Source organism: Perognathus longimembris, chromosome 16 (assembly GCF_023159225.1).
Source record: "Perognathus longimembris pacificus isolate PPM17 chromosome 16, ASM2315922v1, whole genome shotgun sequence".
NCBI lineage: Eukaryota > Metazoa > Chordata > Mammalia > Rodentia > Heteromyidae > Perognathus > Perognathus longimembris.
In genome coordinates, this window is record NC_063176.1 from 20,896,665 (window position 1) to 20,915,081 (window position 18,417).

The 18,417-nt window shown below is 42.3% G+C and overlaps 1 protein-coding gene across 1 annotated transcript; it reads right to left on the reverse strand.

The window, feature by feature from the left end:
* Positions 1 to 5,677: 5,677 nt before the first annotated feature.
* LOC125364499 (PRAME family member 20-like) lies at positions 5,678 to 8,850 on the reverse strand. The gene is made up of 2 exons (XM_048364107.1): positions 8,000 to 8,850; positions 5,678 to 6,248 (listed from the first exon to the last, which is right to left on the reverse strand). The coding sequence occupies exons 1-2, from the start codon at positions 8,848 to 8,850 to the stop codon at positions 5,678 to 5,680; spliced, it is 1,422 nt and encodes a 473-aa protein (XP_048220064.1).
* Positions 8,851 to 18,417: the final 9,567 nt, after the last annotated feature.

Here is an 18,417-nt window from a genome sequence, read left to right on the forward strand (position 1 = left end):
ACTGAAACTTTTGGACCTGTAACGATACCATAAAGTATAGACATACCTGTCTCTTCCGTTCTTAGAGATTTTAATTGATGAGGTTACTGTATAATTCCACAAGAAAGCTATGATCCTTGAGGGGACAGATTCCTTTTCTCTGCCCATTCAAAACAGGCAGGAAAATGTTTAAGGTTAACAGATGAAGTTTATTTGAAAGTTAGAAAAAAGAAATCTCTGAGAGGAAAGTAGCAAGAGCCTGAATTGGGAGAGGGGCCCAGGGAGGAGCCCTCTCAGAGGGCAGTTATTACAGCAAGGGCTCCTCCCACATCTCCTTCCCTCCTCCTCTTGCACTGACTGCTTGATGGCTTGTGCAAGCGCTGCCCTGGCTCTTTTCATTGGTTGAGTGTTCTGCACATAGGGAATTATGGGAACAAGTGTTTAAGGGGGCCTGACTATTACAGGATGAAGGAACATTTAAGCAGAAGCGTATGGGATCAAAAAGCATTATGATGGGCCACATGTTACACCCGCCAGTTTTTATTCCTCATCTACTTGCAGTTTCCCTTTCTTGCCCTCAGTTTATATTAACATTTCTCAAGAAAAGGGGGCGTGGCATGGCATGCAGGGCCACAGGAAAGAAGAGTAGGGGTAAGGAGACACAGCAGGAAGGAGTGGAAAGGCTGGTCTGTGGTCTATGGGGAGGCTTTGAAGGAAAGGAAAGGATAAACTAGGTAGATAAAATTAAAAAAAAATCAGGGTTGGAAAGTGTGAATAATTCCAGGGCTATCAGGGTGGTCTTGGGTATGGGCTAGGGATTAGCAGTATAGGTCTGCGGCTAGGTTTAACTCTACGGAGGGTCTTGGTGAGCCCTTGGAGGATCTGTTGCTCCCTAGCCAGAAAAAATTGTAAGCTGGCAAAACATCTTGTAGAACATTCAAGAATGTGCTTAGCACAACTTTGTAATTCTGCCTCTTTTCTCCTTGTACTGCCTTTCCTTGGAATCTACCACTTCAGTTGGTGCTGTTTGCTTTGCCCTGCAAGATAACAGGTTGAGAAACTTGAAATAATTATATTTCATGATAGATGAAATTATATGAAATTCAATTCTCAATGTCCATAAAGTGTTATTAGAACAGGATCATACTCACAATGTATTAGATATTTTTCTTATAGCTTTTTCTGCGACAACCACAGTGTTATAGTTGTGAACTAGGCTTGCTATATCTTCAAAAGTCACAAATAGCCACTTACTGGTCCTTTATGGAAAGCTTACTTATGCCTAAATTGTGGGGGGTTTTTCCCTTTAAGTATTAGAAAACGTACTTTCTCTCTCTCTCTGTCTGTCTCTCTGTCTCTCTCTTTATATATATATATATATATATACACACACACACACACCCCTCTTACAGCATCCTGTATCTAATGCCTAGAAGATGTGATTTAAGCCTGTCATCATCATGACTAGCCTCTTGTTTTAATGCCCAAGTAAGCCTGGTTTAAATCCTGTATTAGCTATACAAGTCATTACTCTCTCTCTTGTACCATGTATTTGGACTCTGCATGCAGTTGTAATTTATGTATTTATGCTGGGTAGAAGCCCTGGTTAGAGACAAGCATCAACACCACCAGGCAATGTTAGTGAGTAGACTAATTGAGGAGGTGATGTGTTTAAGCACGCCATGCAATCCAAAGCTGCAGGCTTTGAGCAGCATGCTTGGCACATACCAAGAAGGAGCCTCTGCAGAAGCTAGATACAGATGCATGAAAGGAGGGTAAACCTTACTATCTGAACTACTAGTTTTTGAGCACACAGCCCCATTCCCTAGGAGCCACCTTTCTAACAAAGACAACACAATTGGAAACCAGTTGTGTTGCCATTGAAGGGCATTTGACCCTGGCACTTCAGTCATTTCCTGTTATACTTTTCTTCTAGCACATCTGTATTTCTTTCTGTATTTCTTTTCTAACTACTGTGCACATGCCTCCTGTGTATAGACTTATTTTAAAAATGTAGCCCACGCCTGCAAATTGAGTTCCTGAACTCAATTTGAATTTTGAGCTGCTAAGTGGGAACAGCTTCTACTTTTCAAGATGCTTTGGGTTTACCCTGTGGTCTGTCTCAACACAAGACAATGCCTACCTCTACTCCAAATCTGTTTTAGTATTCTCATGTAGTAAGCAAGACTGGGAATAAAACTAGAGGCTTAGGCCAATGTTCTGTGGGAGCTATGGGTTTAAAAGAATTCCTGAATGTGCTTCGGGTAAGAAAAGGTGACTATTGACCTGGAAATTACCAGCTAAACATATAAACTCAAAAGATATTCAGATGGTGACTCCATCAGCTTTGCCCTGAAGAAAAGGCCGTGGTCAGACTTTGGCTCTGAGAGTTTCTGATTACAAATAGAGGCACTTCCAAGTAATTCAAGCCAGTACTCTCCCCACCCCCCACCCCGCCCGCCCCAATCCCCACTTCTCTGGGTTTGAATGACCACTGCATAATTGCTTTAATTTTTTCTTTCGTGTATTGAAATCACTTGGCTCCCTACTTAATGCTGACGAAGAGATGATAGGATTGGAGGTTTATGTATCTAAAGCTTATGATTGAGGGACCTATCATCCAAACCTGCACATAAGTCTGATTCTAGGCAAAATAGAACTATGTCTTAATTTTGTACTTAAGAATCAACTTTCTTAAAGGAGAGAGGGGGAGGCAGAGGGAGAGAGAGTGTGTGATTTGGGCTTGAACTCAAGACCTTGCACTTTTAGCTTTTGCACTCAAGACTGGTGCTCTACCACTTGAACTACAAATCCACTTCTGGCTTTTTGCTGATGAATTAGAGATAAAACTATCTCACTTTTCTGAGCTGCCTTTGAACCACAATTCTCAGATCTTAGACTCTGGGATAGGATTACAGGAGTAAGAACTCACACCTGGCATTTCTAAAGTGTTTTTTTTTTTTTAAAGCTTGATTTAAAAAAAAAGTTTGATGGAATGAGAAAATTCTCTGGTAGCAAATTGCCTTATATTTCTCTTAAATTTATTAGCCTTCAGCAGGCTTGAATTCTGCTCTAATCTAATCTTATAAAACAAAACACCTAAAGTTATTATTCCTATCTTGGAACAATATAAACTGTTACATATTGACATTTAAGTGTGCACGTAATCCAATTTAGCATGTAAATGTAAAAATTAATTTGTAGATTATGTATTTTAGGGAACTGAAGGAGAACGATAATTCTTAGAATGAAAGAAAAATGATGAACTCCTTCATGGGTGCTAAACCAGGAGACTTCCTACCAGGAAATAAAGTTTGCTTTTCCCTTCTACCTTTGCCCTAGGGGGAAAATGAAAGTTAGGGTGAAATCACCATTCTCTGGATGGGTCCATGGGAAAGTATGACCACGTGTTGTCAGTTTGGTTGAGTCATGCTGGTTGGAGGACCAGGACTTTGTTAAATGTTCATTGCGATTATGACTATATAGAATGCAAGTGAGCTATGAGACGACTGATGTGCGCTCAGTGAATGCTGATGAAATGAATAAGCCATATTATGGTTATAATATGGTTATCATTCAGCAGTGACAGATTTCATTTTCTTTAGTTGAATAAATCACCTGTATATCCCTCCTCACCAAAAAGTCCACCTGGATTTTGGAAACGAATATAAATTGAAATTGTCACCAACAACATTAACTCCTAAAAGCGGCAAAGGAAACCCAAGCCAGTGTATTTTTTAAAATAATATTAATAATCATATATATGACAAGGTTAACATTACTTTTTATTAGTCAATACAAACAATAAATTTTCCTATAAAATTAATTTAAAATCTGTCCTTAAAAACAACATAGCTTAAGCACATAAGATATAATTAAAATACACCGAGTAATCATCAGACTAAGAATGTGAGAATTGACTAGGAATGTGATAGGTAGTGCTAGCCCTGCCCCTAGGTTTCCAGGATTTGGGGGAGAATCTTCCTTGCTTTCTGAACAGCAGATCTGAACTAATTGGTATAGAATGGGCTGACGACCACCTAAGTTCTATAGTTTTAGAAAGGGTTTTTTCAGTTGGCTGGATTCAAATTTAAATTAACAATCAAATTCAGCCTCCTGCTTCTGACCTCCAGCCTGAGTCCTTTGTGTTTTGTTTATTGTATTTGAAGAAGGAAAGATGAGAGGCTAATTGCTACTGGGTAGAAGACAAAGGACTAATGAAAGGCTCAATCCACCCCTCCAAATGCCAGTCACAAAACAGGATAGGGTTCTCCATAATACATAGTAAAACAATTGTTACCCCAGCCCCCAAACTGAAAAAATACCCTTATGTAAGATCAGTTGTTAGATTTCAAAGCTGCTAGATAACGTATACAGATGACAAAAACTGCTTTGTTATATAGACTACATCTTCGTCAGAATTACTCTAATTGGGCTTGTTGATAGATATGTAGAAAAACCATAGATTCTCCATTTGCACCTAGTCATTTACAAAATAAGTAACTATTTTGCCCAAGACTTAAAAAGAAGTGACCTGATTCTGCATTTTGTCAACTTTCCTTCTTAGGAGCAGAAGAAGGACCCTTAAGGCTATCAGACAGAGATGGGCTGGGTTTGTGTGTTAGGAAAATTCCTTTCCGAAACAAAATCAAAAAGGAAAACATCAGTTCTCTTGAGGATAGAGAATTTTCCTTATTCTACAAGTGCTCTATGAATTGTAAATCTACAAGGCCTTTGCAAACAAGAAAAGACAAAAACTCAAAGGAAATGGTAATAGGAATGTAAATAGCTTTGGGCAAGTACAACAGTTTAAGAAGGGACATTAGTAATATCCAAGCATCTGAAATACTCAAATTCATTTAAAATGGAGTAAAAAAAACAACCCACAAAACAAAAAACAAAAATCCAGTGAAGCCAGGAAATAGGTTCTCTTGGGAAATCACAAAATATTTGCTATTAAAATAGGTATTAGGTAAATGGGTTATTTTGAATTATAGTTAACTTGAACTGACTCCATAAAACATTTTCTATAATGCCATAACTTCTATATAATTAGTCAAATAGATTAATCTAGTTCTTCTGCAATGGTCAGGTATAGAGGTGAGAATACAGATCGATTACCAAAAATATTCGTGTATAATTGTCTATGCTGAGAATTTAGTGTTAGATGAATATTTGTGTTTTCTCCTCAAGTTATCACCTTGGACCCTACACTTTTCAATTTTCCAAAACTATTTTATTGCTACCTACAGGAAAATCAGATCATAAAAGACATTGCACTGTTATACCTAGCAATTCCCATAGCAAGACTAAAAGGTCAGAATAGTAAAAAAAAAAAAAAAAATTCTATACACTGACTACAAGTTCTTTTGACAAAAATTTCAACCTCAAAGAGAAACATCTGCCTATCTGTTTACTGGCAGCTGGGTGAATAGGTAGCCAGCCCAAAGGTGGCAAACCTCCAAGAATATCACTGCACTGAAATATTTCTTCTCGATTCCTTCTGGTTTTCCCTTTTGGCTAGCTAACACAGATGTGCCCATGAGCCACCATAGTCTATATATACTGCTGTATTCACCTCTCTTCTTTTTCCCACTCAAATTGAGCAGCACTCTGAATCTTGAGTTCTGTGGTCCCTGAAAAAAAATGTAATAGTTCCACCCAACTAGGCAGCTATCTGGCATCAACCTAGGCAGACCTACAGGTGATAGATGAGTTCCTTCCTACATATGTCGCAGGGCTTAGTCAACAGTAAGGCATTCTTCGGCTGCCTTATAGCTCTTAGATGACTCTTGAGCTGAGGAAAAAGTTGGGTAATGGTGGTTATCTTGAGAATACCATCTGCATAATAGCTTTCCCGTGGGGCAGGATACAGCTCCAGGCATAATTGGCTCATATTAGCAGTTGCCAAAAGTAGGTTCTTGAGGACGGTTGTGGAGAAGGTGTTCCCATAGAAGCTGATTGTGGTGAGCTGCCAGCAGTGGCTCAGGGCAGGCAGAATGTCATCGATGTGGGAGTCCGTAATCTGACACACCTCCAACTTGAGGGTTGTAAGAGTGTTTGTAACTTGGTTTAGCAGAGTTTGTAAGAGTAGAAAATTAAAACTGGACAGATCAACATAACACACACTCAGGTTCTCTAGCTTACTGGCATTTAGTTTGGAATTCAAGTTTTCCCAGTCTGATTCTGTAAGTTCACTCTCAGATATTGACAGCACCTCCAAAGGAGTATTCAGGGACCTAAGGAGAAACCAAACAGTTATGTCCAATTATAGTAGAGGTTAGAAGATGGTCAGGAATGACCCCATGGTAAGAGACAAACATTTGAACCAAGATCATTCTGACCATCAGATGGTCAGCACCAAGAATGTTGTGTGTAGGAGGAACTGGTCATTCAAGTCTCTCCATTTTAAGCTTGAGACTTTTCATATTACTTTGTAACCATAGGCCCACACTCTCTACCGCTCTTTACTTTCACTATCAGAGTCTTACAACTCTGCTGGGTGCCAGTGGCTCATGCCTATGATCTTAACAACTCAGAAGGCTGAGATATGAGGATCTCCTTTCAAAACTGGCCCAGACAAAAAAGTGCATGAGACTTTTTTCTTGAAAAAGCTGGAAGTGGAGCTGTGACTCACATGGTAGCAAGCTAGCCTTGAGTGAAAAAGCTAAAAGACAATTCCCAAAGCCTGAGTTCAAGCCCCAGGACCAACACGTGTGTGTGCGCGCACACACACACACACATACACACATACACACACACTTAAATGAACAAAAACCCCAAACAGTATTATAGCTCTAGCAAGATAAAAAAAGAGAAAAAGCAATGCGAGCCATGTACAAAGGTCAAAGTCAGACAAGATCTACTGTTATCACCTGGTTGACCCTATGCAGGGCATACACATCTGTATTCTCTACAAAGCATCTGTCCCAGTTTATAATCCTTTCTGCTCATTATCTTCAGTTGCATTTCCCACTTATGCATTACCCTCTCTGGACCTCAAAACAATTTATCACAGATGGTGAATTAAAGATGGGTTGTCTTCTACAGAGCTTATATCTTATAGTGTGTACATGTAGGTGCTTTCCCTTCTTCGATCCCCTCTTTTCTTTCCTATTTCTATCACTTAAACTCACATATGCTTCCTAAGGAAATTACCAACCCACTCATACTACACCTGAACCTTTAACAGCTCGCTTCCTAATATGGGAGCCCTTTCTAGGCCATCCATCCCAATTTATTCCCCTGCTCTTTGTAGATGTTTATCTGAGAATCTGCTTCAAGATAGATTAGAAACAAAACAATTCATTGGAATGGCTCCCTGATTGTTAAATTACCTTTAGCATTGGGTGCCTGGCGCCTGTGCCACATTCTCTGTAATCCTAGCAACTCAGGAGGTAGATCAAAGTTTGAAGATGTTGTTAGGAAAATGGGGGAGAAAGGTAGGAAACAGGTGGGACTTGATCACTCCTCAATCACTTAACAGGGGAGGACTCTTTATTGCCAGCAAGGGACACAGACCTTCCTGCAGGTTTGGAGGTTGTAAGAGGGGGTGAATTTAGGATCAGGCTTATTATATGTGGTCTGAGCAAAGAGGCAGAGTATAAGGAAAAAGTCTAGGATGTTGGGGGCTTTTAGGTTGGGCCCACAATGGACTGTTTAAAGCTGGGGCTAGGTGAGTTACCCTACCTGCACATCAAAACAGGTCCACAAATGCCTGGGGTTTTGCCTGGTGCCTTTGTGCACCTGGGACAAGACAATAGGGTGGGGGCCAATCCTGCAGTCATCCTAGGCAGGAAAGACCATAAGACTCTAATCTCCAATTACTAACCAACAAAAAGCCAGAAGTGGAGCTGTGGCTCAAGTAGTAGAGGACAAGTTTTGAGCAGAAAAGCCACAAACAGTTCCTAGACCCCGAATTCAAACCCTCATCCTGGAGAAGAACAACAAACAATAAAACAAGTGTTTGGCAAAGAGCAGATGCCCACTAACGCTTGATGTAACAAAGGTGTCATCTCACCTGCATATATGGCTCATGTTGTTCTTCAGGAAGAAGGTGTTACTTATATAGAGCTTCTGGAGGAATTTCAGCTTCTTAATCTTTTTGCACAACTTTAAGACAACTTTTTCTCTACCCAGCAGACTGCCACGATCAGTAATGTCACAGAGAAAGAGTTCCTGAAGGTTCCTCATCTGGCCCACATGAGAAAACACAGTATCTATGGTGGCTTCACTGTTGGTACAATGCACTTTCAGTTCCTGTATATCACTCAGGCTCCATGTTTTAAATAACATTTTCAACAGGAAAAAAGGATATGTTGAAACATGCATCCTTATACACCCCAACTTAATTCGGAACTGGCTGGTCCACTCAGGCATACAGAATGTGTTTGGGTCATCGTGTGTATATGGAATGCACAGGTCTTCCACCACCTTTAAGCATGGTGTTGTTCTCCTTCGACCGCTTCTTCTGGGTCGATGGATGTTCCTGGCTCTTGGTAAGTAGTCATAGTTTGTGTGTCCAGACCATACATCCCAGGAGTTCTGTGACCGAATACTGAAATCGAGCACTTGAAGTTTCCACCTCCGGGGGCGATTCCTCTTTTCAGATAGTGCTTCCAACCCATCTAGTGCAGCATAGAAGATTCCCAAGTGTTGTATCCTCATCAGAGCCCCTAGAGGGAGGCGGGAGAAGGGCCAGCACTTCACCAAAAGCCACAGCATTTCATAGTGACCTCCGAGATAGGCCTCCCTGAATAGTAGTGGGAACAACTCCACAGGCAGATCATCTAGGATAGTGATGGACAAAGCCTTATGTCTCAGCAGAATCTGCACTGCCAGCTGTAGTAGTGATACTTGCCTGGTGTTCATTCTGATGAATCTGTACAAATGCAGTCAGATACAGACAGCTAGCAGAGCTAGGCAAGCAGTGACTCCAGGCTCCAAGACTATCAGTTTTATCTGAATCTAAAGGATATCCTATTTGCCCCACCTACTGGCTCAGGTGTAAATCCTTGGGCCCTTAATTGCCAGGCTATATTGGAAGGGAGGGAAGAAAGGAGGAGATTTCTGCTACCACAATTGGCTTCTTTTGATAGCACAATTGTAACCACGTGAAGTTAGATCTAGAAAGCTTTCTTTTTTTTCCTTGGTCTTAACAGTTTGTGAAAATAATTTTTGAAAGAAAATTCTTTGTATTGTCAATCACCTTTCCTTGGAATGGGCCTGGGCTCTAGAAGATCAATGGCCACATGCTCTATTCATTTCTGCAGAGGATATAGGGGCTAGAAGAAGGCTCACAGCCCTGCCTCTAACAGACAACACCCATTCCAACTCTTGGGACTCCATTGATTTTCTAATTGTAAAGAATAAATAAACTCCACGTGGGGCTAACTGAGTCCATGTGTATACTACACTGATGGTGCCCAAAAGACCAAGGTGGGAATAAGAACCAGCAGGAGCTCATTTCCTCTTGGGGAAATTGCTCTTGTGGCATGGCCTGTTTGGAGGCAGCCTCTCTGGTGCTGCCACTGAGGCCACTAGTCAAAGATCTGCAGCTTGGGAGGGCAAGACTCTTTTGTGATGGATACAATCCTGGGGTTTTCTTTTGTTTGTTTGTTAATGAATATATGTTTAGGGGACAAGTACTGCATGTGGTTACAGGACAAAGCAGCCATGATAAAATATCATTTTATCCTATACAAGGTGGAAGAGGGTGGTGAACCATGCAGATGTAACCAGTTCCCTAGTAACCATGCTGCCTATTGAGCCTCCACCAGGGCGCCTCTATCTGGAGGAAAGGCTTGCTTGTAGTAATTTACCTCCCCTTGCTAGCCACCTTTTCCTAATTAGTAAAAAGCATTTTACTAATACTTTGCTAGCCACAGCCTTGCAACAGGACACAAACAATGTCTTCTGTTCAAAGACCTCATTTGTGCAGGGAAGAGACTTAAGCTGAGGCGTAAGAAGTAACCAGAATGTAGATAGAGAAACGATGTTGTGGGCATTCTAAGGGCATGCAGAACTGGTGTGCGCTTTTTAGCAGTGCAATGCTGAAGTCAGTGGTACATTTTACAAGACAATGCTGGCTGCTGAGTAGACAGTGATGAGTTGGGAATAAATCTCATGAAAATAGAGGAAGTGGTAAGAGATTGGTAAGAGATTCTTGTCTTAGACCAGAAAAACCTCGAGAAAAGTCTGAACCAGAGCAAAGAAGATAGCAAAACAGATTGTGGATTTATAAGTGGTTAAAAATGTAGAGATAACAATGGTGACAAAATGTGCAGGTATGCTTCAAAATGAAGGGGAATAGAGGCTGGCGAGAGCAGTTGTAGGTTGGTGGGAGCTATGTTGACCTAAGAGTTGAACTATGTTCTCTGCCCAAAAGTATGTTGCAGTCCTAACCCCAAACTTCAGAATGTGACTTTAGTTGGAGGTAAGGTCTTTAGAGAGGTCATGAGATAGCATGAGAGCCCATGTGAACACTAGTGTGATGACTATACAAGCCAGGCAACAGCCACAAGGAGAGAAGCAGAATGGATCCTTCCCTAGTGCCTTCAGAGGGGAATGACGCTGCCCACACCTGGACCAGAAACACAAGGAAATAACTTTTGCATGTACATTTTTATAGAAGCCCTAGAAAACTAATAACCTGTCTCTTGTATGGTTGAATTATTCATTAGCTGAAGTCTAATCATTAAGGAAATTCCTTTGAGAATGGGGAGGTTTATGAAAGAGTTAAGAAATACTTCTCACCTTTCAATTCTGCCTTGAAAATCATTTCATTTCACTGTAGAGCATCCTTTTGAGGTTTGATTTATTTCTCACCTTTCACTCTGTTGAAGCTAGTGCAATGTAGAGAGGGTAGAAAATTCAAAGTATTTCCCCAAGTCACTGAATGCAATTAAACACTTACAGGAGTTGATAGGATTCAGTCCTGAGGCTCCAGATAAAACTCAGGATGGACCACATAGCCACATGGTGGAGCAGGGAGGATCAGATCATTAATTTCACATGTACAAATTGAAATCTAGCAAGTTTATGTGAGCTCTCTCTCTCTTCTCTTTCCTGTCTCTCTCTCTGCTTGATCTCTCCTCTGTCCTTCCCTCTCAGTTTCTCCCATCTACCTCTTCTCTGCCACTTCCTCCCTCTTTTCTCTCTTTCTGTTCAGTACTGGGGTTTGAACTCAGGGCCTCATGCTTGTTAGACCACTTGAACCACGTCCCCAGCTCGCGATGCTTTACTTTAGTTTTATTTTATTTTCTCCAATAGAGACTTGCATCCTATTTATACTTCCAACATAGCTTGATGACACTCTTCTACTACCAGGTCCAGCTTTTTATCCAGGATAACCTTGAACTGTGATCCTTCTAATCTCAGTTTCCTAAATTGTCATTGCACTAGGCTCAGCTTTACTCTCTTAGCCTAGTCAGTTCTTTTTTCTGTTTTTCTTTTTTCTTATTCTGGTGCTTAAGTGCTTAATTTCCCTTGGAACTGAACCACCCAGCTTTTGCTGGGGTTTGAATACAAGTGTTAAAAGTCAAACCTTCAGAGCTCTGTGCTGGTGGCTTACACCTGTAATCCTAGTTACTCAGGAGGTGGAGATTAAGGATAGTGGTTTGAAGCCAGCCTGGACAGGAAAGTTCATGAGACTCTTGTCTTCAATAAACTACTCAGAAAAAGCCAACAGTAGCATTGTAGCTCAAGCGGCAGAGCTCTAGCCTTGAGAAAAGGAATCTCAGGGACATCGCCCAAACCCTGAGTTCCAGACTGAAGACTGGCACACCCCCCCACACCCCCCAAAAGTCAAGTGTTCAGGGCAGGGATGGAGGTAAGGCTCAGTGTAGAGAGCTTGTCAAGTATGCTGAGTCTCTTGGGTTGCATTTCTAGAATCATCCCCCAAACAAAAGCCATATGATCAGAGTTTCAATCCTGTAGGACTTGTAAAAGGATATGTAATCATAATAAACCAGTGCAGGCACAAAATAAATGTAAACAGAAATTATTTTATTGAATATAATTCACTGGCCACTTTTCAACCTACCTGCCTCCTTTGCTAATATCCCATTGATCTCAAAACATTGGGATACCCTCAAGCTTTTGGAGCTTTCATTTGTACACACCCTCCCTCACCCCCCCAAATGCCCAGACCTAACTAATTTATCTAATTTTATAGTCTACTTTAGCTTCCCTTCCCTTTTCTTTTCTTTTTTTCCTTCCTTCCTTCCTTCCTTCCTCTTTCTTTCTTTCTTTCTTTCTTTCTCTCTTTCTTTCTTTCTTTCCCTCTTTCTTTCTTTCCCTCTTTCTTTCTTTCTTTCTTTCTTTCTTTCTTTCTTTCTTTCTTTCTTTCTTTCTTTCTTTCTTTCCCTCTTCTTTCTTTCTTTCTTTCTTTCTTTCTTTCTTTCTCTTTCTTTCTTTCTTTCTTTCTTTCTTTCTTTCTTTCTTTCTTTCTTTCTTTCTTTCTTTCTTTCTTTCTTCTCTTTCTCTCTCTCTCTCTCTCTCTCTCTCTCTCTCTCTCTCTCTCTCTCTCTCTCTCCCTCCCTCCCTCCCTCCCTCCCTCCCTCTCTCCCTCCCTCCCTTTTGCCTTTTTTTTGGCCAGTCCTGGGCCTTGGACTCATGGCCTGAGCACTGTCCCTGGCTTCTTTTTGCTCAAGGCTAGAACTTTGCCACTTGAGCCACAGTGCCACTTCTGGCTGTTTTCTATATATGTGGTGCTGAGGAATCGAACCTAGGGCTTCATGTATATGAGGCAAGCACTCTTGCCACTAGGCCATATTCCCAGCCCTCCTTTTTCTTTTTATACTACTAGAGTTTGAAATGTTGACCTGGCACTTGCTTGGCAGTGGCTTGACTTCCTGAACCACATCCTCAGGCCTTCTTTGCTTTAGTTATTTTTCAGATAGGGCTTTGCACTTCTGCTAGCCTCCAAATGAAGTCAATTTGATCCTCCTACCTATGCCCACTGCAAAGTTGGTAGCACAGGTACCACCACACCTAGCACGTTGTTTGAGAGGCTGTCTCATTAATTTTGTTGCTCTGGCTGACCTTGAGCTTTCATGTTCCTACCTCTACTCCCCAGTGCAGGCTGTTAGCACAGCCCCTTGCTAACTGTCAGTGGAGAAGTATTGAGTGGAGAAGAGATTTCTGTGGGTTGCATCATTGACATTTGGGAATGATCTCCATAGTTGACCTAGCTGGCTGATACACCATTCAGATCTGTGGCTCTCCCCAGCGCTCCCAGCTTTCCAGCTCAACAAACATCCATTTAGTTATCTGGATTGCTTTACCAAATCATAAGGTCATCATTGATTTCTGTTTTCTTTCCCCTGTGTACCAACAGTCCTGGAGGTTGCACTTGAAGAACCTGAAGAGTCTGATCACTTCTCACCACCTCCATCCCACTTGCAGAGGTCAAGATACCTTTCCCTTGGCTGAATTCCTGCATTAGTCTCCCAAGCATCACCTTCCCGTGACCTACCAGCTGGGGCTCAGCGGGGGTGATCATTCAGAACCCAAGTCCACTTGCCTTACTCCTACCATTGCTCCAGCGAGGGGGTCTCAAGTCACCCAGTGTAAAATCCAAAGTCCTGTTACTTTTGTTGTCTCTTCAGGACCATCTCTTCCCTTGTGGTCCCCTTCCTAATCACTCAGATCCACCCATGCCTGCTCTCCCAGCTTTCCTGGGCATTGCTAAACCATGGCCTTCCATTTCCTTGGCCCAGCACACTCTTCCCAAGACATCACTGTGTCTTATTCCCTTGTCACCATCAGTTGCTGCTCAACAGTCTCCTTCTTCGTCAATGGTTTCCACATAAGTTATTCTATCCAGTAGTCCCATTCATTTAGGGTTATCAGGGAAAATATTAGCATTATATGCTGGGTTAGACCTCTGTTAAACTCTTGATAGGAACTCATTTACTTGCAGTTCCTATGAAATGGAACTTATTCTTACAGGGTGCCAAAATTGTGATTTAGAAGTATTAATATCTGCTGAAGGTCCCCAAACTGGCGAGTAGCAAAACTGAGATATAGTTTTCTCTGTCTAACTCTTAAAAGTCTTTTAGAAAAAGTTTTTGGTGGTATTGGTATTTGAACAGAGTCTTGCCTTGGGATTTTAAGCAAGTGCTCTATCATTTGAATGAGGCTCCAGCCCTTTTCAACTTAAGTTATTTTTCAGACATGGTCTCACACTTTTGTCCGTGTCAGTCATGGACTATGATGCTCTTGATTTTTGCTTTCTAAGTAGCTGGGGGTAGATCTCAGAGCCATTGCCCTTGGCAAAGTCATGTTGTTGACTGCAATGTAAATTTGCTACATTGACGATTCCAAGGGGGCATTAAATGTTCTTTTTTTTTCAATTAGAAACAATTATTTATGTTACCCTATTGACAAACTCCTCTGATGGAACTGTAAGCCAGCAAGGAGAGTTTGGACTTTGGGATGGGTCTCATGGTGTGTGAGAACTAGTGAGTTCAGGTAGCCGTGAGTATTGGCGTGCAACAGTGTGACAGTGCTCTGGCTCTCAGTGGGTTCCACTCTCATTTTTGTATTTTTTAATCACTAACCAGAATAAAGCAGGAGACAAGTCAGATATGATGTCAATATTAAACAAAAACTATTTGGTACAGTTATGGAGAAAATCAAACCAGGTGTAGCTGAAGTGAAACCATCTTGCATTTAGGTTCAAACCCAATCTGGTAAACTCAATTAGGGGAAAACAGGCTTGTGAAAGTGAGTATGAAAGCAAGCTCCTGGTGACTGTAGCGAACCTCTGTTGTGGTATGGAGCTCCACTATGTCATCATGCAGGGATTTACTAGTCTCCTTAAAAGAAAACCTTTACCCCTTGAAGTGAGAGTCAACTGGGTTGCTGAACCATTTCTGTTTTGCATTATCTATAGTTCTCCATTCTGATTATCAGGTGTTCAGGGCACATTGACAAACTTATTGACAGATCTTAAGAAGTAAAGGCCTAGGAATGACTTGGCCTGGGTTCACAGGTGCTAAGCTTGAAGGGCAGGCATGGTAGAAAACTATCCACTGTCCATTAAACCAAATCTACTGTGGAAAAGGTAAGGATTGGAGTGAGGAAGAACAAATATCAACTCAATGGAAAATCATTTCTATTCAACAAATATATTCCACACTCCTAATGGCCACTGAAGCTAGTGCAGTGGGTGTCCACACCACCATGCTCCAACTTGCTAATGCTTGCTGAACAATGGGAGGAATGCTCAATGATAAATATTGACCTGTTTCAATGCAGTCATTGAAGCTGCAGTGAGTCAGAGATGGTGCAGAGGCAGGGGTGATTAATTCTCTCTCCCTAGGTGGTCAGGGGCACTGCACACAAGTGATAATTAAGCATGATTTAAAAACATAGGCAAGAGTTTTTCAGGGGGATAAGTGCTAGGGAAATGCCCCAGGTGAATCCTGGACTGGAGTTGGGGATATCATCTAAGACTGGAAAGAAGCCAAGCAAGGGTGCAATTTTAAGTCCCAGACTCAGCGTGATTGCCCAGGGAACTCTGGAGCAGAAATGACATCTGTGTGTGTTGTCCTTGCAGTAGGCATTTGCACTCCCCATCTGGCTTTTGGAGCTACCCTGTGGAGGGGACCTGGGACGCAAAACACCTAGGCAGATCAGGGCCAAGCAGGGCATCTCCAAAGCAGTAAGCTGAAGGCCATAGGTGTGGGTGTAAGGGTTCACAGCATGGCTTGCAGAACTGGAGGATGGGTATGTGATACAAAGGATCATAATAACTATGGAAGTTTGTTGGGATCATGAAGAGTGTCTTGTTAGGAACAAGGAGGGCATCTTCTAATGAAAGAACTGAGTACTGTAGATACGCTATGCACTTAAAGGGATAGATGTAGCTTCACATAAGGCAAGTAGAGCTATAGGAGGACAAAAGGTCAAGAGCTGAGGTGGTAGAATTTAGTGCTACATAAAAATCCTCTATAAGGTTAGATCCCCAAAGTCAGGCATCCCATGGAAATTTTGGAATGGGGGAACCAAGCCATGTTGCTTCATACAGGCTGGCTAGCATCCGAGTACTCTTGGGATATTACAAGTAGAAATGAATGAATCGTTATCTTATTTCTTTGGTAGATTTTCTTCACTTTATCTTAGTTCCAAGGTCAACACTCTAGAGGGCCTGGATGAACATCCATGGACTTGTCTGAGAACATTTTTGTCCCAGCATGTTTGTTAATTTGCTGGAAAGGCTGGGGAAGGTGCCCGGCCATCATGTTCCTGGGTTTTCAGGGGGAGTACGAGGTAATATGTTCCAGGACTTGCTAGAAAGCCACAGTCATGCTGTGAGAGGCAAAGTCAGGCTCCAGGTGCCATGATCGACCAGGATCAACACTTCAGGTGCCAAGTGAAGATGGTTCTTGTGTCAGATTTCCATCAACCACAGTGGGCCTGGCAGGGGGCCTGTGGGTGAGGCAAGGAGAATGAGGTAGCTGAGATAAAAGGAGAATGAGGTAGCTGAGATAACTGAGTTAGAGCAGTGCCAGGGCGTGCTCCTCAGACTTGGGTATGTGTGTACCATGACTGAGCCCCGAGCTCTAAGGCTCTGTCCCTTAGCTTTTTGCTCAAGGCTGGTTCTCTACCACTCGAGCCACCTCGTTTTTGGTGGTTAATTGAATACAAATGTCTCACGGACTTTCCTGCCCCGGCTGGCTTTGAACTGCAATCCTCAGATCTCAGCCTCCTGAGTAGCTAGCATTACAGGTGTGAGCTATCACTGCGGCACAAATGTTCCTTAAACATTGCACTCAAGATATGTCGTGGACCTCAACTCAGTCCCAGCCTTCAACCATGTCAAAACTTAGCTCATTGGCCTCTGGCTTGGGGCCATGGGATGAGAGCAGCTGGGCTGTTCCTTTGCTGCTCTAGAGGAGGCTTGTTCCTGTGCCTGGTGCCAGCTGGTTCTGACTGGTTGATGCAGCCTTGGCTGCAGGAGGAGTGGTGATGGGGTCCTGTTTTTATATTTTTTAATCTTTTCCCCAGCCCACAGGCCTTATCTTGCTCGCATGGGCTTTGCATGTTCCCAAAGAAGAGTAAAAGGTCCCAAGTGCCTGGCAAGCCTCCTTGTGTGTCAGGTTTGCTGTTGTCCTCTCAGGCTCAGTAAGCCATGTGTGCAGGCCATGTCAAACATTGAGAATGGGCTTCGTCTCTGGATCAGAAGAGCTGCAATACCACCTCTCCCATATAGTCAGCAAAATACAGAGCTGGAGGCCTGGCTCCAGTTATAGAGTACCAGCTGAGCAAGCCAGCCCAGCAAGCATGAGGTCATGGGTTCAATCAGAAGTACATCAAAAATAAATAAATCAACACACAAACAAAAGTGCATGTATAGAAAATGTCATTACCATTTTTTACATTATCATAGGTTGATATAGAAAATGTCATTGCCATTTTTTACATTATCATAGGTTGAACACAGTGGTTCACATCTGTAATCCAGCTACTTGGGAGATAGAGATTGAGAGGAATGTGGTTATAGGCTAGCCCAGGCAAAAAGTTGCTGAGACTCTCATCTAAACAATAAGGTAGGTGTAGTGACCCATGCCTGTCATCTGAGCTCCACAGGAGGTATAAATAGAAGGGCTGGGTCTAGGTTAGCAATGGGCAAATGTGAGGCTGTATCCGAATAATAACTAAAGCAAAGGGGGCTGGGGATGTGGTTCAAGTGGTAGACTGCTTGCTTAGCAAGCACAAGGTCTTCAGTTCAAGACACACACACATACACACACACACCACACATACACACACACACACCTGTCTTGTGCGAAAGAGAAGATTGGCTTTCTAGTCAACAACCAAGGGAGTCACTGAAGAATTTTAGCCATGAAACATGTGACAGCCAGAACTGTCACTTTGGGAGGAAAGGAGGGGGTTTGATAGAGGTAGATTGGAGGTGATGAGATATATAAGGTAGCCAGGCAACATTTAGAATGAAGAGAGAGGGTATGAGCATCAAGGTAGACTGAACAAGGGTTGATGTGATTGACATACTGGGGGAAATCACTGGAATTACAGATTCTAAAGACACAACAAGGTGAGAGTTTCCAGGTTCTGTTGAGTCCTAAACTCTTCCCACTTCACAGAGAGGGACCAGCCTTCATTTTCTTTAAAACACCTTCCACCTTCATCACCACTCACTCTCTTCATCCTTCCAGACAATTGAGGGCAAGAAGCATACATCAACTCCCTCCTTCCCATATTGCTCCTCACCCTCTCATCTGACTTGTTGTATCTTGAATCTTCACCCAGGGTGGCTGCGGGCCAGACCTCTCCCAGGATAGACTCTTTTGCTCCACAGATATCTTCCTGTGAACCCCAACCCATACTCCCTGTTCCCTCTGGGTCTTGATCCTCCTCCTGGAAAACATTAGGGATCCTGGCAGAAACTTTCACTGTCATGAGAAG

Excerpts from the sequence above, each read along its gene's own strand:
- LOC125364499 (XM_048364107.1), bottom strand. The coding sequence starts at position 8,850 with ATGAACACCAGGCAAGTATCACTACTACAGCTGGCAGTGCAGATTCTG. Across the intron at positions 6,249-7,999 it reads AACATGAGCCATATATGCAG|ATTGGACATAACTGTTTGGT; the intron begins GTGAGATGACAC and ends ACCTCTACTATA.